Source organism: Macaca fascicularis, chromosome 3 (assembly GCF_037993035.2).
Source record: "Macaca fascicularis isolate 582-1 chromosome 3, T2T-MFA8v1.1".
Taxonomy (NCBI): Eukaryota; Metazoa; Chordata; class Mammalia; order Primates; family Cercopithecidae; genus Macaca; species Macaca fascicularis.
The window spans coordinates 149,482,501-149,506,048 of NC_088377.1; the positions used below are offsets into that span (position 1 = coordinate 149,482,501).

The 23,548-nt window shown below is 44.3% G+C and overlaps 1 protein-coding gene and 1 long non-coding RNA gene across 3 annotated transcripts in view; one reads left to right on the plus strand and one right to left on the minus strand.

Annotated features, from left to right (window-relative positions):
- The window catches only part of LAMB1 (laminin subunit beta 1), an 89,384-nt gene that overhangs the window by 25,156 nt on the left and 40,680 nt on the right, over positions 1–23,548 (minus strand). For both annotated transcript variants that reach the window (XM_005550509.5, XM_074035803.1), the window contains exons 14-24: positions 19,901–20,036; positions 18,256–18,414; positions 16,892–17,019; positions 16,553–16,676; positions 15,799–16,003; positions 15,046–15,189; positions 14,604–14,835; positions 10,876–11,039; positions 9,275–9,499; positions 7,732–7,946; positions 6,934–7,030 (exon numbers count right to left, since the gene is read on the minus strand). In XM_005550509.5, the coding sequence (XP_005550566.3) occupies positions 6,934–7,030; positions 7,732–7,946; positions 9,275–9,499; positions 10,876–11,039; positions 14,604–14,835; positions 15,046–15,189; positions 15,799–16,003; positions 16,553–16,676; positions 16,892–17,019; positions 18,256–18,414; positions 19,901–20,036 (1,829 nt within the window). The remainder of the gene's footprint in view (positions 1–6,933; positions 7,031–7,731; positions 7,947–9,274; positions 9,500–10,875; positions 11,040–14,603; positions 14,836–15,045; positions 15,190–15,798; positions 16,004–16,552; positions 16,677–16,891; positions 17,020–18,255; positions 18,415–19,900; positions 20,037–23,548) is intronic.
- LOC135970216 (uncharacterized) lies at positions 4,024–8,285 on the plus strand. The gene is made up of 2 exons (XR_010585806.2): positions 4,024–4,660; positions 6,865–8,285. It is a non-coding gene; the product is annotated as an uncharacterized lncRNA (long non-coding RNA).

Below are 23,548 nucleotides of genomic sequence, written 5' to 3' on the forward strand. Positions count from 1 at the left end.
TGAAAAACTGTGAACTGACTATTCAGGCTGCCGTTGACGAGGTCCAGTGGGGTTTCTTCTCTCTTAAGAGAAAGGAGTCAGAATCCAAATGACCTGGATAAAGCACAGCCTTATTTTAAGAAATGGGATTACTTGGCAGAGAATCAGAAACTTTCTCTTGGAAAGGAGAGCATATATAGCAAAAGTTGTTGCCTAATCTTTAAGATGAACAAATAATAAAAATAGTATTTTTTAAATATTCATTTTAACAAGCTGTAATAATTCGACTTTCATCTGTGAATACACTCTCTGTTCTGTGGTCAGTAGGCTTCCTCTATTTTTAGTAAGTTTTCTTATCATTTCAAACATAATTTTTAAGAGGTAGGTAAATGAAAGCTATTGTACTGATTTTCAAGATATGAAGGCCCAGAGGAGAACACTAGCAAGTCAATGCCAGAATGGGAAATAGTCTATGTACGCATTTATCACATAGACTTATATTGCCTGCTTCCTTTACATCCTTCCCTCTGCTCCTCAAGACCTTCCTGTGTCCACTGAACGAAGTCTACCCTCAATGGCCTGGCACTGAAGGCTTCGCACAGTCTGGTGAAACCAAATCTCTCCATGACTCTCCAGCTAAGACTGTTTCCTGAGGGCACCTCCCAGAGCTGTATTGTCCTTTAGCTAGGATGACAATTTCCTCTCAATATCAACTGTCAACGAGTAGCCCCTAGGCTTGTGGAAAGAGCTGGGACAGGAGGCCACATAGGCCTGGCTTCAGATCCCAGTTCTTTCCTCACTCGGGATAAGCCTTTGGGCAAGTCCCTTAACCTCTCTGAGTCTGAGATTAGACAATTGTGAAATGGGGATGATACCCCCATAGGTTGTTTGTTGCAAGGATAAAATTAAGAATACTTACATAATATGCCTAAAAGTGCTTGGCACTCAGCACATTCTCTGTAGATGGCCACTAGAGCTAATCTTTTCTGCAAACCCTTCCCTAATGACTCCAGTTACTACTGATCTTCTTCTGACAATTGGAAGTTTGTACCACTTACTTTCTGCTATCTTTTTACTTCATTTTGTGTACCTCATGTCCCCAAATAGCCTGCAAGTGGCAGAACAGTATCAGCTGTTCTCTCTGTGTCCACTCCCCACTCCACACCATTGGTCACTCAGTGTTAGGCTTATTAGCCTCCTTTCTGTTGGAAACTTAAATTTGCCTTGGGACAGAGAAAGTGCTACACCCTAAGATTCAGGTAATGGGGTTCTCTTCTGCCATGGACCTTGCCTCAAAGCAACATGGGACTCCAGGATCTGCTGCAATGCCAAGAAGTTTACTTATACTTTAGGCATTTCTATTTACTAAAAGCAAGGGCAATTTAAATAATTTTTATCTCTTACATGGGATTTTCTTTTTTCTGACATTCTCTTCTATCCTTTTCCCTTTTTGGCCCCAGTAATATAACTTCAATTTTGGAATGAAAGTTGGGGGATGAATATAATTTCATCTGCAGAAATGAGCTGCCTGTCTAGCACAGAGGTCATCAAGTTTTAATGTAAAAGTTGAAATAGTAAATCTTTCCAGCTTTCAGGCCATTCTGTCTCTGTCATGATGACTTGACTCTGGCATTGCTGTCCACAAGCAGCCAGGGAAAATACATAAACAAGTGGGTGTAAAACTTTATTAACCACTATGGGCAGGGGGCTGGATTTGGCCTCTGCCTGTGGTCTGCCCAGTTCTGGTCTAGCCTACCACTTCTGAGGACACATTCTGCAATTAGGATTATGTAAGACAAGACTTCACTCTACTTTGACAGTATTTATAGTTCTCCAAAGAATCGAATGAAGTCTGATTTTGTGAGTCATAATGGAAATATTAAGGTGGGTGGTTGTGAAAGAAATCCCAACATTAGAAAATACAGACATTCTAAAGATTAATGTCTGGGCAAAAGAACACACTGTGTTTTTCTACTAAAAAACACGAAATGAGAAACAAGCATGGTGGGGAAGTGGCCACTACCCAAAGCTTCTTGAGTATGCCCCACATTTACAGTTTGCCTGAGTTTAGAGACACTGCCCTTTTCCAAGAGCCAGAGGCCCCAAATGGAAACTTTACCCTTCCTTTTTGCTGTCTATGAATCAACAGAAAGATTCCTCCTGTGACCCTTGGACTCCTGAGGAGGACAATGCAGCGCTCCAGGCTGTTTTCTCCAGCACGTTCATGGTGGGTGGATGAGATTCCCTCTCCATCCCAGCACAGTGGTGGGCTTGTTCAGGCTTGGCACGATGGGCCAACAGCCCCAACCCGCCTGGACAATAGGAACATTCAACAATCTGTAAGTTGGAGGCTCAACTCATTTGTCTTTTATATAACTACATTCTTTTTTTCCATAAGGGGAATACTTAGCTAGGACTTAAATCTTTCTATAAGTGTATTGTTAGCTAGTTGGCACCAGAAAGTCTAAATTTATGCCCTCTAACAAACCAATTCAACTGAAAACATATTTGTCAAGCAATTACATAATTGGAGAAAAGAGCTGATGTTCTTTTTGCATAGTTCCATCTAATTTTGAATGACACCTCTTCTTGCCCCTGCTGATTTCTGGGCCCATCCCTTCAGAAAGCCCCTGTCCTCCTGTTTCTATTCGTGAATGCATTCCAGCACAAACAGAACCATAAGCCTTGTCTGCCTCTGCATCTTGGCCCCTACCTTCACAGGCCACACTGGTCCTACTCCTGTTGCCACCCTATATGTACCAGGCCCCTAGATGGCCATGAATCAATCCCCCATTGTCCACTCAAATCAATTCTCACCCTCTCTGGGTGCTTTGTAGGTTATGAGCAAAAAGAGTGCCAAAAGCATTGAGGATCCAACACTTTCTCTGTCTGACAGACTGCCTTAAGCACTGTGGGACATTTATTATCCTTGGCTCCTGCATACCTAGTGCCTGTAGCAACGACCCCATTATGGTGATGACCCAAAATACTCCCCTCCTCCCAAATTTCCAGATGTCCCCACCCCAGCTCAGCCACTGTGGGCACAAAGGAGGGATAATGTCTACTTTAACACCCCAAAGAAAGATGCCCTAGGCCGGGCGCGGTGGCTCAAGCCTGTAATCCCAGCACTTTGGGAGGCCGAGACGGGCGGATCACGAGGTCAGGAGATCGAGACCATCCTGGCTAACACGGTGAAACCCCGTCTCTACTAAAAATACAAAAAACTAGCCGGGCGAGGTGGCGGGCGCCTGTAGTCCCAGCTACTCCGGAGGCTGAGGCAGGAGAATGGCGCAAACCCGGGAGGCGGAGCTTGCAGTGAGCTGAGATCCAGCCACTGCACTCCAGCCCGGGCTACAGAGCAAGACTCCGTCTCAAAAAAAAAAAAAAAAAAAAAGAAAGATGCCCTAACATTTTATATCTTTTTTTTTTTTTTTTTTGAGACAGAGCCTTGCTCTGTCACCCAGGCTGGAGTATAATGGCATGATCTCTGCTCACTGCAACCTCTGCCTCCTGGGTTCAAGTGATTCTCATGCCTCAGCCTCCCGAGTAGCCAGGATTATAGGTGTGCACCACCACGCCTGATTAATTTTTGTATTTTTAGTAGAGATGGGGTTTCACCATGTTGGTCAGGCTGGTCTCGAACTCCTGACCTCCAGTGATCCTCCTGCCTTGGCCTCCCAAAGTGCTGGGATTACAGGTGTCAGCCACCGTGCCCAGCTAACATTTTATAGCTTTGAATTGCCAAAGTTTGCAATGAGGTCAGCTGCCTTCACCCCATATTTTAACACTTTGGGGAAAGAGGATTTCTGGCCTTCCATGAAAAAAAAAAACAACCTAAAGATAAGGTTGGAGAGATGACAATGTAGTGGGAAGACAAGGGGAAAAGGGAACACCTAGATCTAGAACCTGGAAGTATCTCTTAGGGTGTTTTCACTTGTGCTCACCTGGAGCTTCTAATACTTCCGGAGGGCTTGAAACCAACTTTTTCTTGCTGGTGTGAGCTGACTGGGTGTCAATACTAGGGTCACAAATATGAATGATACATACATATAAATGCAGAGAGGATTGGAAAGATTCCTACCAAGCTGAGTAAAAAGAGGAGTATACTGGGTGGGGGAGATGAGAAGAGACTTTGTTTTCTTCTAATACAGGAGGTACCAATTGCTTGAAGTGAATGCAGGCAGCCTGGCTCCAGGACCTATACTCTTTGCTATGGGATCTCTTCATCTGTCTGCATCCCTGCTGCCCTTATGCCACTGGGATCAGCCAACACAATGGGCAAACCATAAAGCCAGGTGATCTTTGTAGTTCCTCCATTAACTATGATTATCTATGATTATCTTACAGAAAAAAAGGAAATGCCAAAGGGAAAAGCAAAAAGGAACAGACATATCCAGTTTCAATACATTCTCTTTAAACAAACCAGGTTTATTTGCAGAATACTGCGTTTCTGTTTTTCATTGCTTGTTTGCTTTTCCTGATGAAAAGTTTCTAACGAGCTGACCTTTCTTCTGGATAAAATGAACAAAGAAGTTGGCGAACAATGATGCCATGAATCTTACTCTTTGCAGAGTTTCTAAAACAGGATCTAACTTTCGACCCAAACAAGTTGACAAGGTTCCTATAAGCCACAATTTCTCCGGCAGATTTAGAGGCGAAAGTTTAAAGAGAAGATAAAAGGGTAAGGAGTAAAGTTCTAAGGACCACATGCACAACTCTCCGATTGACTCTGACTCTGGGTAGCAGGCCTTGCCTGCTAACAAAACTAAGATGGAGCCAAAGGTCAGAAAGCTTTGGCAGAGAAAGCTATTTTGCCAATGACACATGCTGACAGAATCAGGGTATGAGCAACGATAGAGGCATTATCTGGAAAAAATCAAGCTTTGGGGCATTACAAGTTTGAGGAATTTAACAGAGTAGTGATTACAGCCCTGGAAAAACCAGATTTTAAGCAGAGTTTTACTTTCAAGAGACATCTTGGAGAAACTGGTCCACTGGATTTCAATACCTTCTTATGGAAGTGGGGATGTCAGATCTCATTAAGAACCGAATTTGGAGAATGATGAAAGAAAAGTACTTGTTTATTGACATAGCAAACATCATCCCCACTGTGAAACAAACATTAATCTAAGAGGTCCATACAAAACCTTCTGGCTAAGCATCGACTTAAAACTCAAATCCTGTCTAATTTGTTCTGATCTTGCCCACTGACCTTTCTCTGCTGTTAAGGAACAGATGGGTTTGCACCCTGAAGGAACACAGTTTCTAGGTTCCTGACCTTCTATACTGAATGAGTTGCCAACTTGAAGATCTGTATTATTTCTTGCTGTAGTTGTGTCCAAAAAAATAAAACAGTCATTTAAAAAATTTAAGAGTCCTGGCCGGGCACAGTGGCTCACGCCTGTAATTCCAGCACTTTGGGAGGCCAAAGCAGGAGGATCATAAGGTTAGGAGTTCGAGACCAGCCTAACATGGTGAAACCCTATCTCTACTAAAAATACAAAAATTAGCCAGGCATGGTGGTGTGTGCCTGTAATCCTAGCTATTTCGGAGGCTGAGGCAGGAGAATCGCTTGAACCCGGGAGGCAGAGGTTGCAGTGAGCTGAGATTGCGCCACTGCGCTCCAGCCTGGGTGACAGAGCGAGACTTCGTCTCAAAAAATAAAAAATAAAAAAATTTAAGAGTCCAACAGAGACCTATAATTTCAGATGTGCAACAAATATATACCAAAGAGTACATAAGAAACTACAGAAAATATTTATCCATAATGATCAATTAAAAACAGGGAAGAAAATCAAGTAGGAAAGAAAGAATATAAAAACAGAATTGCAACAGCCTGTTCAATCCTTTTCATAAATACTTTAAGATCTGAAAAATGATTTTCCAGGTCAAAAAAATTGCAATGCCATAAAAATCAAGCAATCCTTATGATTCACTTAATTTTAACAAGTTTTTGCTCGTAAGAAAATGTCAGGTTTTTTTTGTTTGTTTTTTTTAACATAAGCCTAGATGAAAATCTGGGCTTTATTCACATGTAACTGACTTGGAGCCCCTACCGTACATACCTTTGTTGTGCACGAAGTCTCTATGACATTGCCCTCCAGTCTTCACTAGTGGGGATGTTATCTTACGCACATACGCCAAGAGCTTAAACTGTCAGCAAAGTCTAGTTGATCCAATGAATCCAGTGATCTTTTTTTTTTTTTTTTTTGAGACGGAGTCTCGCTCTGTCGCCCAGACTGGAGTACAGTGGCTGGATCTCAGCTCACTGCAAGCTCCACCTCCCGGGTTCCCGCCATTCTCCTGCCTCAGCCTCCCGAGTAGCTGGGACTACAGGCACCCGCCACCTCGCCCGGCTAGTTTTTTTGTATTTTTAGTAGAGACGGGGTTTCACCATGTTAGCCAGGATGGTATCAATCTCCTGACCTCGTGATCCGCCCATTTCGGTCTCCCAAAGTGCTGGGATTACAGGCTTGAGCCACCACAGCCGGCCTTCAGTGATCTTACTAGGATAACCATTTACCTCTTGTGCCATCAAGGAAGTTGGCCACAAAATACTGTTCAGAGGGGGTAAAAAGTCACTTTGCCAAACATGGTTCATATGGTCCCACTTTGGTTAAAAGTATTCTAAAAAGCAGCTGTGTATTTATGGTGTGTGTGTGTGTGTGCGCGTGTGTGTGTGCTTGCTTACAGACACACAGAAACAAACTTTATCCCAGGGTATGGGGCCGGGAGAGTATGCACATCCACTCTTGACTACCTATACTTATGGGCAGGGCTAGATTTGTTAGATTGTTTTTTAAACAATCAGTGTTAATTTATTTTTGCAATTAAATACAGGTTCTTATCGACACATTATTTTGTACTGTGTTTTATAATTTACAGAAGGCTCTTGCAGAAACCCTGTTCCCTCCACTCTCTGATGAAGTCAACGCGAGAACGCCCGCACCTCACCTCGGCACTCCACGTCAGGGTCTCCCCAGAAGAGTTCCTGGCACTCGCTGCAGGTGCGGCCTCCAAACCCAGGCATGCACTGGCACTGCCCTGTGAACTGTGGCCAGAACACAGACCTTAGTCAAGCAGGCTTCAGGCCAGAAGCCAGTTGTCATCTTTTTTTTCTAGCTGCCAGTTAGAAGTGGGAATGAACTGTTCACCTGAGAAGGTCTCCATTGACTAGGAAAAGGGACTTCTGCTTCGATCGTAGGTGTCGAGAGCCCCATGCCAGCATCTAACTGCTCTTTTGCAGCAGGGCTTGGAAAGGTCTGTGGCATATTATTGTTTATTTACCTGTTCCCTCACTTTTATCCTCACAGATCAGCCACAATCCTGGGCCACCTTTGACTCGCCTGACTTAGGGAGTATGTCCTTCTTAGTATGTGTCAGGAAACAACAGCACTTTTTACAATGCTAGGTATGGCTAATTGGTTCCTTTCAAGTTGAGAAGCTAAGAAAAAAGTCTGCTTCAGCGGCCAGGTACTGAAGAGAAGAAGAGAAATAGCACACCCTTGTCTATTCTTATGTGAGTCTGCATCTGCAGCTGGGACCCTCTATTGAAATGCTATGGGTGTGTCTGATGGGGAGTCTGTGCACAGTTATGTAGACCCAGCCAAGGGGTACAAATGAGGGCTGAGATCCAGGCCACGCTGTGTTTGCCAAGCCATGTGCCCTGGGGCCTTGCTGTAACGGGGGCAAAGTCACCATAAGCTGACCCCTGGGCTCATAAAGGCATCATCCCCAGCAGCAGTCCCTCACCTCATTGCAAGATGGCCCGAAGGAATGAGCAGCGTTGCAGTTGCATGGGTCACAGCCAGTGCCACTGGCCAGCTGCCAGGTATTAGGTGCACAGCGGTCACAGTTCTGCCCGATCACATTAGGAAGACACAAGCACTGACCAGTGGCTTTGTCGCACTGGCAGTCAGAGCCGTTACAGTGCTCTTGCACGGTGCCCAGGTAATTACAGACACACTCTGAAAAAGAATATCACATTTACTTATTGTCACACTCCCAAATACACAGGCATGCAGAGACGTTAGCCACATCTAAACGCTAAGATGTTCCCACTTCAGATCCTGACCTTGAAATGCAAAGAAGGAAAGAAATGGAGGTGATTCAAAAAGAAAGCTAAAATTATTGTTGTTTAGAAGTTCTCATGATGTCTTACACAGTTCTGACATTTCCCAGATACACACAATGATACATTTCACCTAAAAGTATGTTCAAAATACACAGATTTGACAAGATGCTGGTGAGTCATTTTAAAATTGAAGGTTTAACTGGAAATAATAAAAAAAAAAATGCCAGTGGGAATTGAGATATCTAATAATTTCAAACTCTTGGCAGGGAACAGCAGTAATAAACGTGTCGGACATAGCAGGTAAAAGCCCTTTAAGCTACTAAGGCTTTAAGGAATCCAGTCCTGCTGGTCGCTAGCATTCCACACATGTTTGTATAAACAAAGCCAGGAGCCTGGGGGCTGTGCAGCTGCAGCAGGAGGAAATGCTAGTTGATCTCTTGATAAGAGAGAAACAAAGAGTTCCAAAAGAGAAATGTTAGAGATGCTGCTTCTTTCTCTTCCTTAAGCTGGAAGGCTCTATTCCATCAATGCAACTAGAAAAGGTGGGACCACAGTGGGTATTTAGGATTTCAAAGTCCATCCAACCAGCAAGTTCATGGGCAAAGCATACCATCAGTACCCTCTACTGGATGCCATTTATCATGGGGACAGCTACATGGTTTTTCTTTCCTGTTATCTCTCCCAGGCACCAAGTCACATCTTGAGACCTCAGTCCTGCTAGAAAGTGTGGATGTAAAGAAAAAAATAAACATGGCCTGGCGCAATGCCTCATGCCTGTAATCCCAGCACTTTGGAAGGCTGAGGTGGGTAGATCACCTGAGGTCAGGAGTTTGAGTCCAACATGACCAACATGGTGAAACCTCGTCTCTATTAAAAATACAAAAATTAGCTGGGCATGGCGGCAGGTGCCTGTAATCCCAGCTACTTGAGAGGCAGAGGTTGTAGTAAGCTGAGATCATGCCGTTGCACTCCAGCCTGGGCGACACAGTGAGACTCTGTCTCAAAAAAAAAAAAGAAAAAATGGAAAGAAAAGAAAAAGTGAAAGAGAAAAAAAATTTGGTCTCATCTTTCATTAGTTGAAAGTGAAATTTTACCTCTCTGAACAAATGTTTTCCCACGTGAAATAAATACAGGAAGAATAAAATCTGCTGATAATAATAATAATAATAATAAAAGGTGGGAGTCATTGTAAGGAGCAGGCAGAATAAATGTGCATCTTACTTCGACAGTCCTGCCGGAGGGCGTCACCATAGTATCCAAACCGGCAGAACTGACAGTGTTCCCCTTCGGTGTGGTACAGGCACTTGAGGCACCTCCCGGTCTCCTTGTCACAGGCTTCTGGGTCTGTCGTGTCAATGTTGTTGTGACACTGGCAAGGCTGACACAACCCCCCAACTTCCGATGGATTGCCAAAGAATCCTGAGGCACAGTCGTCACATCTGGAACCTGTCACCCAATAAAACCAAGCACAAGATGTTTAGCTTATTGACCAAAAGCTCCCCAGTGCACAGACACTCATGCCTAGAGACAGCTGACCGTGGCAGTGCTTCATCTCCACTGCGCGATTTACAGAGCCCAGGGTGATCGCATCCGAAGGGGAAAGAATAGGCTTGAATTGTGAGGGGAAGGCAGTATTACTTTCAGTGGCAAAGACCACAGTCACTTTTGCGCCAATCTAATATTTTGTAGCCTCTAACAGTGCTGCAGCTGCCTCAGAGGCCACAGCGGGTATGGACAGTTATGAGAAGGGTCCTAGCACATGGGACTTTAGCTTCTGAGCACACAGGGTGGAAGCAAACTAACAAACAATGTGAAGTGTAGCTTCATGTTAAAATCCTAATCCAAGGATTACATTTTTTTAAGAGATGGGGCCTTTCTTTATCACCCAGGCTGGAATGCAGTGACATGATAATAGCTCACTGCAGCCTTGAATTCCTGGGTTCTAGGAATTCTCCCGCCTCAGCTTTCCCAGCAGCTGGGACTACAGGTTTGCAGCACTACACCTGACTAATTTTGTAAATTTTTTTTTTTTTTTTTTTTTTGGAGAGATGGTGTCTTGCCATCTTGCCCACGCTGGTCTGTAACTCCTGGGCTCAAGCAATCCGCCTGCCTCAGCCTCCCAAAGTGCTGCAACTACAGGCATGAGCCACCACATATGGCCTAATTCAAGAATTACAGAGACTGAAAAGTTACCACTCCTCTGTGAGCAACCTGAAAAATGAGATCTTTAATGATGACCAATTTCCCTAAGAAATGCTGAAAGTATATGCAAAAAACATTTACTGAGCTACGTATAAGCATAAGTAGTATTTGTAACAGTGGCTTCAAGGATGAAATAAAAGGGAGTTTTTTACAACCCAGCTAGAGTCATTGAATCTTGGTAGATAATGTGAGTATCATAACAGTGAAGAATATATTCAGCCATCTGGTGATTCCCTGGATGATATTATTTTCTTTCTTCTGACCACTATTTGGTCACACAGCTTTGAGATACTTTTGCTAGGAGTTGGATAAAGAAAGGCAGGAGTAAAATGTAAGTTAATCTTTCTAATGTTTAATAACAGAAAAGTATTCCACAGGGTTTCCAGATTTTCACGAGCTTGCTCTCCTGCTTTGTGTTATAACATTCTTATCAGAGGCTCATGAATTGACTCTACCCTATGTGTCAAATAGGAAAAGAGCATCTCTTCTAACTTTAATTTTAAATTAAAGATTATAAAAGTGGACTTAATTGGTTCACTTTGCATCTTTTTTTCTCATTAACAATGAACTCATAAAGACATCTTTTCCTCCCTCTTTGCTTCCCAAAGCACACGACTTACCAATGTATCCAGGATCACAAACACAGGCAAGCTGTAAAGTAACAGGATCTTGGTAGCAGCTCCTGGCAAACTGGCGTCCACTGTCGGGACCATCGGGGCAAGGGCAAGGGCGGCAGTGATCTCCTGACCCAATGATGGGGTCGCCATAGTAACCAGCCAAGCACCTGCATCAGTCACAGAAGAGAGCAGGCCATGATCCCACAGTTCTAAGAAACCTGTTCCAAGGAAAGTCTTGAAAACTGTCCTGTTTGGGCACACTCTTCTCCACTCACTTTTTCTTTTTCTTTTTTTGAGACAAAGTCTTGCTCTGTCACACAGGCTGGAGTGGCGCCATATCAGCTCAATGCAACCTGTTTTCCGGGTTCAAGTGATTCTCCTGCCTCAGCCTCCCAAGTAGCTGGGACTACAGGCACATGCCACCACACCCGGCTAAATTTTTTTTGTTTTTTAGATGGAATCTCGCTCTGTTGCCAGGCTGGAGTGCAGTGGCACGATCTCAGCACACTGCAACCTCCACCTCCCGGTTCAAGCGATTCTCCTGCCTCAGCCTCCCGAGTAGCTGGGATTACAGGCACCCGCCACCATACCTGGCTAATTTTTGTATTTTTAGTAGAGACAGGGTTTCACCATGTTGGCCAGGCTGGTCTTGAACTCCTGATCTCAGGTGATCTACCTGCCTCAGCCTCCCAAAGTGCTGGAATTACAGGAGTGAGCCACCACACCCAGCCTAATTTTTGTATTTTTAGTAGAGACGGGGTTTTACCATGTTGGTCAAGCTGGTCTCAAACTCCTGACCTCAGGTGATCTGCCCACCTCTCTTTATGTTTTCATGTGGAAGATTTACTATGGGAACCATGGTTCTCAAACTTTAGCTTCAATCAGAATCACCTGAAACAGATGACTGGGCTCCTCCCACTGACTTTCTGATTCAGTAGGTCCCCATGATACTGATGCTGCTGATCCAGGGATCCTACTTGCAGGACCACTGCGTTTGAGTGACACCCATGGCCTCACCTGGCCCCTCACTCACTGTTCCCCAGAGGATGAGCCACCTCTCCCCATGTGCACTTGATTGTTCCATCAGCTGTCTGCCTGTCCTGACCATTCAGTTCTGCTCCCTCCTTGTGTTACGGGGTCTGTCCTCCTAGGGGTGGCTTATACCTGTCGGCCTCTGCCTATACCTGGGAGGGGTGATGTGTTGGCAAGCCCACGGTGGCCACAGGTCTAAAGCCATGTCCTACAACCCAGCTTTTCCCAGTACTGGAGCTGAGGGGGTGACAGGGGTGCTGTCCAGCTGTGTAGCCCCTGTGTTTGTCTCTCAGGTGGTTCCAAACTCAGGCAGGGATGGGGCATGTTACTTATTAGTTCCCACATCCAACACGTCCATCCCACTCTTTAAAGATAACAAATACATGGAGGTCAAAGGATCCTCAAAGTTTATACAACTAGTTAAATAATGAGCTAGAAGTTGAACTCGGTGTCCTTTTAGCAATACATTCTTTTACTATGTTAGCCTGCTTGTCAAGATGAATGGTAATTAGGTTACTTTTTAATTTCCTTCAACATAACATCTTGAAGGAACTTTGGAGACAATCTAATCCAACCTAGCTATTCTACTTATGAAAAGCTGGATATTCCGGCCAGGTGCAGTGGCTTACCCCTGTAAAATGGCTCATCCCAGCACTTTGGGAGGCTGAGGTGGGTGGATCACCTGAGATTGGGAGTTCGAGACCAGCCTGGCCAAGAGAGATGGTGAAACCCCATCTCTCTTAAAAATACAAAAAATTAGCCAGGCATAGTGGCACATGCCTGTAATCCCAGCTACTCGGGAGGCTGAGGCAGGAGAATCGCTTGAACCCGGGAGATGGAGGTTGCAGTGAGCTGAAATTGCACCATTGCACTCCAGCCTGAGTGACAGAATGAGATTCCATCTTAAAACAAACAACAACAACAAAAAGCCTGTAGTCCCAGCTACTTGGGAGGCTGAGGCAGAAGAATTGCTTGAACCTGGGAGGCGGAGGTTGTGGTGAGTCAAGATTGTGCCATTGAACTCCAGCCTGGGCAACAAGAGTGAAACTCTGTCTCAAAAAAAATGTTTTAAAGCTGGATATCCTAATTCACCCAAGGCTAGAAAGCAGGTTAGAAGCAGAATTGGGCCAGGAACTGAGGTCCAAGGATTTCCAATTCAATTTGTTTCTCAAGTCTTTTGGAGGCAATCCAAATACATCATGATAGAAATTGTTCATTTCTTGCCTCCCCTTGGGAACAATCTAAGTGTAGAGTTTCTTTATAAATTCACAGGATTGAAACTGTGGTTATCTTGGAATGAGAAAAAAGAATGATGAGAAACTGGCTCAAACTAGATAGTAAAATTCCAAATACTTAAAATCAAGTGTTTGCCACCCAAACCTAAAATTAAAAATCTTCCTTCTCCCACACCCTTTCTTATTCTCAAAACCCTTTACAAATAAAATCCAAAGCTGGTCACAGATCAACTATGCCATTCTGACATGATGTTTGTTCAAATGCATTCCACAGTGTGAACGCTGATTGTGAATCAGCATTGTGGCAGCCCCCTTTGCTGTTTACCTCTGTTACCCCTCCTCTCTCTGCTCCCGGTTAATCTGGTTTTCTCCTGTCTTTCTCTCGTATTCTCCAGCTCTCTTTGAAAACACAATAATGGAAAACAGGGCAGAAAAGAAAAAGATGACCCCAGTATATTAATTTCCTCCTTTCACTCTTGTATAACTGTGTCCTTGCTATCTTTTTACAACACAATTTTAAGGTTGGAAGGGATAATTTTTGTTCTTGAATACCGTTCTAGCATTGAGCCGAGAGCCACATGTTTGCCTCCATGAACATCTTCATGCCAAAAGTTAATCACATACTCAGTGTTTCACTAACAATTTCTCTTCCATCTCATGAGTAACTTCACCACTGACTGAAGCACTTGCTACAGTGTTTCACGAGTAACTTTTAAAAACAAATATCTTCTATAGGGCGAATGGATGTTGGAAGAGAGAAAATTTATCACAGTGAAAAGGTGCGGACTATTACCCCCAAAAAGCCATTTCTAACAGTACTGTCTGCATTTCTTAATTAGTAATGATAAGTATAAGTCAGCAGGTAATTTTTTCTTATGGACTATTTTTTATCTATTGAGCTATCCTATTAATGTTATGGAGGCACATTCTCTCTCGTTTTCTTACTATATATCTAGCACATCCATAATGATTATTCAACTGACATTTGCTAACTGGAGAACAGATCTACTTAGGCATGTTTTATAGAGTCTCCCGGAAACTATGGTTGCATAAAGTGTTCTGAAAAACAAAGCTATTTAAAATGACTAATCCCATTTGGATTAGTTTCTCCTTTCGCCTAAATTAGGCAGGAGCATTTCACAACTCTCATCCTCGGTCAGAATCTGCTGAGACAGACAATTTCTATACAGCCCTATGGTAAGCTCTAGGGTGACTCTCCAAGAGGACAGATTCGTGTCAGTTTTGTTCTCTGCGGTATCTCCAGCACCAGAACGGTGCCTGGCACATAGAGGATGTAAACTCAATACATAGTAGATAAATAAACAAGATCCTAAAAAATAATGAGGTGGTTAGAAGTGAATGAGTGAGCTGAAACCTGGTGGAGATGAATTCTGTGGCTGGTCTAAGATGCTGTCTGCTCAGCCAGAGATCATTGCATTCTCCTTACTTTCAGTGTCTGCATACCTCTCACAGTTATGACCCATGGTATAGTCCTGGCAGTTCAAGCACTCCCCCGTCACTGGGTCGCAGTCATCGGCATGGCCATTGCACTGGCAGGGCTGGCAACTTGGAAATCCCCAGTGCCCAGGTAAGCACCGATCACACTGCCGAGCATACACTCCCTGGAAACAGTGGCACTGGCCAGTGACAGGATTGCAGAAGGCATTGACAGATCCTTGCAGATGGCACTCACAAGCTAAAGAAACAGGCAAACAAGGAACTGCCTTGAGAAACTCATTCAATGGAAACATGCCCCTTTTATAAGCACCCTGTTCCCAATTCAGAATGCTCATGGGTTGGTGTGATCAACTTCAGGAGGGAGGCATCGGCTCTGCAGCCATGGAACCCTGCCACAATGGCTGAGTTAATCTGAATGAATGCATAACAATGCTTTTGAGGAACCTACGTTTGCATCCACTGGGGCCAAAGCCAAAAGTTCCAGGTGCACATCTGTTGCAGGTTCTTCCAACCACGTTGGGCCGGCACTGGCACTGGCCTCCGTTGGGATCACACACAGAACTCAATGAACCCTGAGGGTCGCATTCACACGCTGTGGGTAAAGAGAGGTCAGAACCCATGAAACGGAGCAGTATATCAACAGGCTCTCCCTGATCCTTTCTCCTTTACTACTTTGGTTTATTCAGAGTTCTGGTTTAAAACAGTATCATCCCTATGATGAGCGGAAGGGAAGAAAAGGGAGGCAGAGTTGGCAGATCAAAGCAGTTTTTCTAGGCAGGACGTCATTAACGTTTTCTCCCCTTGCCTTCAAAGCTCAAATATCACAGGACATTAGACCAAAGCCCAGTGACCTTCAGAGGATGGTCTGACCTTTCAAAGAGAAAAACACACATTTCAGTCATTTGATGCTTCTCTGATTCCATTCCCCACTCACTACCCTGCTTATGGAAATGCTTTATCCTCATGGACTTTTCCCCTGATCACCTGTTATTTGCATATTTCTTGAATATCGATTCCATCTTCAGTGGTGCTCTATCGCTAAAATATTACTTAAAAAGATAAAGACACACAGTAACTAAGATACTATTTCCCTTGTGCTGCCTAACACAGGGCTACGGGGCGGGCACTCCACTGCACTTCGTGTACCAGGTATACTCAGAGCCAGAAACAGCAGCTGCTGCAGCTGCGAAGCAATACCTACCCAGGCCTGTCTGGTGTAACAGGGCAGAAATGCTAAAGATGATGTTTCTGCAAACATCTGTCATCGGCGTTTTCACAACGCTTCTGCTGTTCTCTAGACATCGGTATCTCTGAAAGGTTTCCCAGGCACTGTTGGTGACCACCCCATCTCCTGAACCTCCCACGGTGAAGATGTCCAGTGATTTACAGTATGGCATGAGAACAAGCTGTGAAGAAATGAGAACAGCCAAACATCCTTACAGTGGTGCCCCATGGCATGGGTTTAAGCAAGCAAACGTGGAAAAAACCCAAATGCTTCTTTGACCCTTGAACAGAAGTCATTAGACTCATTAAATAAAGCATAAACCTCCCTATTCCTAAATACTCTTGGCAGGAAATTTTAGATATATTTTACACAGCTTGATGGCTTTTGAAATGCTATTTTTATTTTAGAGATGGGGTCTTGCTTTGTTGCCGAGGCTGGTCTTGAACTCCTGGCCTCAAACGATCCTCCTGTCTCAGCATCACAAAGTGTTGGGATTACAGGTGTGAGTCACTAGGCCCAGTGAAATACTATTTTTTTTTAAAAGACATTTTATATTTTTAGAAGGAATAAATCCTTTCCACGGGGTGGAGTATAAGCAAAGTGAGGCAAGAAAGAATGATTCTGCTTAAGCGCTGGCCTCAGCATTACGCCTCAACACAACACCCTGGGAGCAGCTGGGCACTTTCCGCCCAGGCTTTCCTGCATATGCCAGAAGCGATCTCACACTTACAGAATCGATCAGCGTGTAGGGGCTCTCCACGTCGCTATCAGAGGAAGTGTACTGAGGCAGCTCCAACCTCACCGTGTAGTTCGTTCCCTTCTCAAAGCACACCGGCCGAGGAAGGACGACATATCTGCCCCCGAACAAAAAAGACAACAACGAAAGTCAACCTTCATGCATCCAAAAAATAAAAATTAAGAACAAAGCTCTGCATCAATAATTCCAAAGGAAAAAAGTCAGCAGTCAACGTCTGGCTCTGAAATGGTGACTTGAAAACTCACAAAATATTAGAAAAATACTAATTTGCATATGAAGTCTGTTGAGCTGCCAAACCACTGTCACACTGACCTTGAGCCTGGTGATAATGACACCACCTGGTTGTCATCATCAGGGATGGTATTACCACATCGGCTGCTGGGTGGAATCTTTCCAGGTCGCTGCACTGTGATGACAGCTTTTTCCCAGTGGTCGGGTAGCTAGAATAAGAAACAAACAATGAAAAGATGGTTAGTCCACCACTGCCTGTTTATAAAAAGACCTCTCCAAATCAATCAATTGCCAAGTTGAAATGGAAAACAAACAGTTGCTTTTCCCTTTCCTCTTTACTACTACGTCTGCTACTCCCCTGGTTCCAGCCTAAATCCCTTCTACCCTGGATGCTGAAACACCTCTCAACTGTTCTCTGCCTCTTCCCAATGTCCGTTTCAGTCCACTTTAAAGCATCTCAGATAATGACAATCCCCTGCTTGAAATGCTTCAATAGCTTCCTGTGAATATTATAGTCCAAATTCCTTTACTAATCCAAGTATTTTTGCCAACAGCATCTCCAACCATATCTCTCATCAAGCTATGTGGAATGATTCTCAATAAAAACAAAACCCTCCCTTCTCTTTTCCACTCACACTATTTCTTACTTTTGTGCCAGCTTTCCACAATTCCATTCACACTTTAAGGCCTCGCTCTGATTCTCTAGGAAAACATTTTGGTAGCCCTGGCTCAGGCTGGCTGGTGCATGCCCATCTTCTAGGACCATGCATCTCTCTGCTGTTGCACCGTCACCTTCAGTCTTTCATTACAATTCGGGGCTTCAGTCTGTCACTGGACAGCCAGGCTGTGAGGGAAGGAGAGGATCTCATACATCCTCATCACCACCTCAGTCCTCAGCAAGGTTGAGTGCCTCACAAAAGATCACTATGTTTGAGAAACTGGATTCAAGAAAATGGTACATTTTGGCTGGGTGTGGTAGCTCACGCCTGTAATCCCAGCACTTTGGGAGGCTGAGGCAGGCGAATCACCTGAGGTCAGGAGTTCAAGATCAGCCTGGCCAACATGGTGAAACCCCATCTCTATTAAAAATACAAAAATTAGCCGGGCATGGTGGCACATGCCTGTAATCCCAGCTACTCAGGAGGCTGAGGCGGAGAATTGCTTGAACCTGGGAGGCGGAGATTGCAGTGAGCCGAGATTGCACCACTGCACTCCAGGCTGGGCAACACAGTGAGACTCAATAATAATAATAATAATAATAATAAAAGAAAGAAAGAAAGAAAGGTACATTTTAACTTCCATGGAGGAGGTGAGACTGTCAGAATCTCACCTGTTCTGATGCAACCTCCATATTTCACAACTATATATAATACCCATTAGAAGTACTATTTTTCTACTGATTTCTCCCCTCCCTCCTCCACCAGTCCACTGAGTGATTTCTTTACCTGTGGCTCATAGCGAATTAGGATGTCATACTCCATGGAATATGGTATGTCGTCAATGAAAAACTCCAAATAAGCCCCTTCAGGCACTCGGACGAAGCCGGCTCCAGTCCAGGAGGGAATCCGGTCCTGGATGTACTGCCGCTCCACTATGCTAACCCCCTGAGGACATGGCAAAAAATGGTTATTCTTTATTTGAAATGGAATTCAATAACTTTCAATAGTCAAAGAAACCCGAAGTCACCCAAAGATTCAAAAACGGTTGCTACCTTATGTCTATTTTTTATAGTCAAATCTCCCCTAATAGATTGTAAAAAGTTTTTGATATCCAAACAGGAAACTGGTTCCTTTTTAGTTTTGTGGTTGGAGTAGTCTTGGGACACTGGAGATGGCACTCAAAGGCTTGGGATATACCTTATTTGATACGACCAGGAGAATAAGCATAAAGGAAAAAAGAGAACATCACACCTGCCATTATAAGCAAGTCTAGGAATCATAAGGTGTTTCCCAGATTCTCCACAAGGTTAGTCCAATATCTAGTGAATTTCTGTCTCTCATACTGGCATTAGTTTTAGGCTCCATTTTCAAGTAAAGAAACTTGATATGATAATGAATGTTCACAACTGATGAGTTAATTCTGATTAACTGTTTACAGGGTTATTTTTTTAATACCTGTTGTTGGTCATATCCAAAAATGGCTGTGATCAACTCTTTCATTCCCTGTATGTATCCATGTGTGGCCTTACCCAGCAAGAGGTACAAACTGTTATCCTTTCCATGAATCTGGGCTGTCCTTGTGACTTGTGACCAACAGAACATGAGGAACTTTCTAGGACTTCTGAGTCCAAGCTTTAAGAGACCTGACAGCTTGTTTCTTCTTTTTGGAAGCCAGAAGCCATCTAAGAAATCTCACTATCGCCAGGCATGGTGGCTCACACCTGTAATCCCAGCACTTTGGGAGGCCAAAGTGGGCAGATCACCTGAGGTCGGGAGTTCGAGACCAGCCTGACCAACATGGTGAAACCCTGTCTCTACTAAAAATACAAAATTAGCCGGGCGTGGTGGTGCATGCCTGTAATCCCAGCTACTCGGGAAGCTGAGGCAGGAGAATCGCTTGAACCCAGGAGGCGGAGGTTGTAGTGAGTCAAGATGGCGCCACTGCACTCCAGCCTGGGCAACAAGAGCAAAACTCCATCTCAAAAGAAAGAAAGAAAGAAAGGTCGTATGGAGAGAAATGCCCAGCCAGCCTCCAGCTGTTTCAGCCCACCCCAACTCATGAACCAGGCATACATTTAAAGTCATTAAATTTGGGGATGAATAGATGAAACAATATCCTTGCCTCAGTATTTACCATGTTAGGTTGATAACTTTGGAGCATAAGTAGGGAGAAGAAAAGTTTCTTGGAAAGACAAATTTCTTCAACCAACCAAAAGCCTTTTCAGTGACTGCTCCAAAGCCAATTGGTGAGTTATAGATTTACTTAGCTTTAAATATGACTGTTCTCACGAAGGCATGGTCCTGATCCTTATTTTGTGCTCACTGACAAAGCTATAAAAATGCTTATGAAATGGACTCTTTACAAAGCATGTATGTTCCACTACACCCCAAAACACTGCTTTACCGACCTGCCACGCACTCCCCTACTCACGGGCCCCAAGTTGGCTTCCTCTGCTTCATAGAGGTAGTGATCCAGGGTGGCAAAGTAGTAACCAGGTTCCACTTCATTGCACTGACGTCCAATCATGTGAGGCCGACATGAGCACTGGCCTGACTCTGCAGAGCAACTGGAAGGGAGGAGGAGCCAGGTCAACTGAGTTCATGGTCACCCGAGTCAACCCGCCAGAAGCAGCCCTACAGCTGCCATTACTCAGTACACCGGGCCAAATACATAGCATGTTCTTGTTTTCTTCAGAAAATACGTATGTGGAAAAAAATAGTGCCTATGGATTAATCCCAAACTCCAAAAGCATGGCCGAGAACCTGGTCTTCTCTGTTTTACCTCCCTTGCCCTCTCTTGACTGACACTCCATCACATCACATGGAGGTTTTCGACATCCCAAACTTTCTTGCTTTGGCATCTTAAATTTTTTGCTTATTTCCTGAGATTTAGGCTCAAATATCCAGCTCCCTGAAGAACATCTCCAGCTTGGCTGTCCCAGAGGCATCCTGAACCAATGGATCTAAAACAGAAGCCCTCAGTCCCTCCCATGGTCTCTATCAGGGTGAAGGCGCTAACACCTGCTGAGTCAACCAAGTCAGAAATTAGAAGTTCTCCAGATTCTTTCTTCACCCTCCATTAGGAATCAAATTCTGTGATTTTTACTTCTGCATCTCGTGTCTCTCTTCCCCCTTTCCATTGGCTATGCTATGCTAAATATAAGAAATGCAGCCGGGCGCGGTTGCTCGTGCCTGTAATCTCAGCACTTTGGGAGGCCAAGGCAGGCGGATCACCTGAGGTCAGGAGTTCAAGACCAGCCTCACCAACATGGAGAAACCCCGTCTCTACTAAAAATACAAAATTAGCCAGGCATGGTGGCACATGCCTGTAATCCCGGCTACTCGGGAGGCTGAGGCAGGAGAATCGCTTGAACCGGGAGGTGGAGGTTGAGGCGAGCTGAGATCACCCCATTGCACTCCAGTCTGGGCAACTAGAGTGAAACTTCTGTTCTCAGCTTATGTCCTTTTTATTAGTATCATAATTTTGTATACAAAATAAAACTCAAATTACATGTATCCATTTTTACTTCACTTAAAGATGAGCTGTGGTTTGGAATTGTTACTTTAACCCCTTCTCAAGATTCTTTTTTTTCCCATCCCAAAGTTTTAAATAAGGTACCTACGGCAAGTTGCAACTCACAGGAAGACTTTGCACTCACAGGCTTATTAAAAATGTCCCAAGGCTGGGTGTGCAGTGGCTTACGTCTGTAATCCCACACTTTGGGAGGCCAAGGCGGGTGGATCACCTGAGGTCAGGAGTTTGAGACCAGCCTGGCCAACATGGGGAAACCCCGTCTCTACTTAAAATACAAAAAATTAGCCAGGTGTAGGGGCACACACCTGTAATCTCAGCTACTTGGGAGGCTGAGACAAAAGAATCACTTGAACTCGGGAGATGGGAGTTGCAGTGAGCCGAGATCATGCCATTGCACTCCAGACAGAGCAAGACTTCATCTCAAAATAAATAAATATATAAAATAAAATCCTAAACGGCCCTGCCACAGCATAGCTGAAGTCCTCTTTCTGTGTATCATATTGTTATACTACAGGAATAGGAATTATTTTTTTGTTTGTTTGTTTTTGCTTTTGAGATGGAGTCTCGCTCTGTCGCCCAGGCTGGAGTACAGTGGAAGGATCTCGGTTCACTGCAACCTCCACCTCTTGGGTTCAAGCTATTCTCCCACCTCAGCCTCCAGAGTAGCTGGGACTATAGGCGCCCGCCACTACACCCGGCTAATTTTTGTATTTTTAGTAGAGACTGGGTTTTACCATATTGGCCAGGCCGGTCTCGATTTCCTGACCTCGTGATCTGCCCGCCTCAGCTTCCCAAAGTGTTGGGATTACAGGCGTGAGTCACTGCGCCCAGCCAGGAATAGGAATTCTTAACGTCCCATAGCCAATTCCCAGGAGAGGAAAGCTTGTTCCAATTAGGACCTAGCCCTCTTTTGGCACAGTCCATGAACAAAAGCTATTTTAAGAAACTCAGGCATCAGACATTACATCATATGGACAAAAGAAAATTATTTCCTCCCCAAATGTTTACTGAGAGAACAAATATCCAAAACGTGAACCACCAAAGAAGAAAACAACTAGACCTTCATGCGCAACCATTAGAGAACCAGCAAATGAAGGTGAGGACAAAGGCACCAGCAGTCTCCCAGTGTTGCCTCTATCTGCAGCACAATTCTAAACAAGGAATGGCTCCATGAGAGCCAATCATGTGAAAGGAATTCCCTTAACAGCGGCCCTGCCAATCACAAGTCTCTGTCCACAGGCTTGAATTGTCATCACAGATAGGCATGGCTCCAATTTCAAGACTGGCTCCTTCAGTGAACTCATTCTCGTGGCTTTGCTATGCAGATGGCCCTCACCCTCCAGCTCTCAGGATCCAGCAGCTGGCTGTCCTCTGCTTCTCTATTCTCAGTCATCCATGGGACATTTTCATGGACTGGCCAGCTGTCATCTCTAATTCATCTCGTCCCAAAAAGATCATCACCTCCCACACTGATTTCTTATCTTCAGCTCTGCTGTTTCTGCCACTAGATTTAAAATTCTTCTCATGGTATAGAGACATCACCTTCTCTTACCTTTATCCCAATATTCAAGTTTTACTTCAAAATGTTTCTCAACTTAGCAGCTTCCTCTCACTGTCATTGCCACTGCCTCCATCCAGGATGGCATCACCCCATACCTGTTACTCTAACAGTCTCCTAAACTGACCTCTCAAACTCTTCTTCTTCTGCTTAGTCCATCCTGTCTACCATGGGCTAACCAATCTTCCCACAGCACTGCTTGCATTATTTCACAAAAACCCACAATTGTTTCTTATGATACCAAGTTATGATGCCCTCTGCCTGGCTTTCTGCAGCCTCCATAACCCATCCTCTGAAAACGGCTTCTCTTTCTAGTGCCGACTCTTTGCTTTCCAATGAGCCACACTCCTCATACTCTTCAGCAAATATTTACTGAGCAAATATTGGCCCTAGCAGCCTTGCTTCCCAGTGCAGGTACCCTCACATTTTAGTCCATTGTGAACTTTGTTCTGAATGAATCCTTATTCCTCAGTAAGTCTATTATTTCTGGCTAAATGATATACAGAAAGAGAAATAGAAAAAAAAAAAAAAGTCCCTGTCCTAAAGAACTTACAGTCTAATTGGGAATAAACAATAAAGAAATTAACCAATGCAACAAATCAAAATGCAGTAAGGACCTATGCATTGATAGAGTTACAAGCAAAGCACTATGGGAGAAGAAGGTAAGATTCATCTGATTGAGGAGACTGAGGGAGGTGTCATGAAAGAGGTGTCCTTAAAGCCTGGAGAGGACTTGACAGGGAGAGAGAGGACAGGAATAACAAGAGCAAAGAGGGTGATGGGGGAATGTGAGCAGAGATGGTCACAGGCCAGATCTCGACCTTGCTACAGTCATTCCCATCTCTATGCCTTTACCCATCTTTTCCCTCCCAGCTAGGAGGCCCTCCCCTGCTTACCATTTGCACCTTTCAAATCTCAGCTTTCAAAACTCAAGCTCAAATCCTAGCTTCTTCACTGTGATACCAATGATTTATTCCATGTAATTA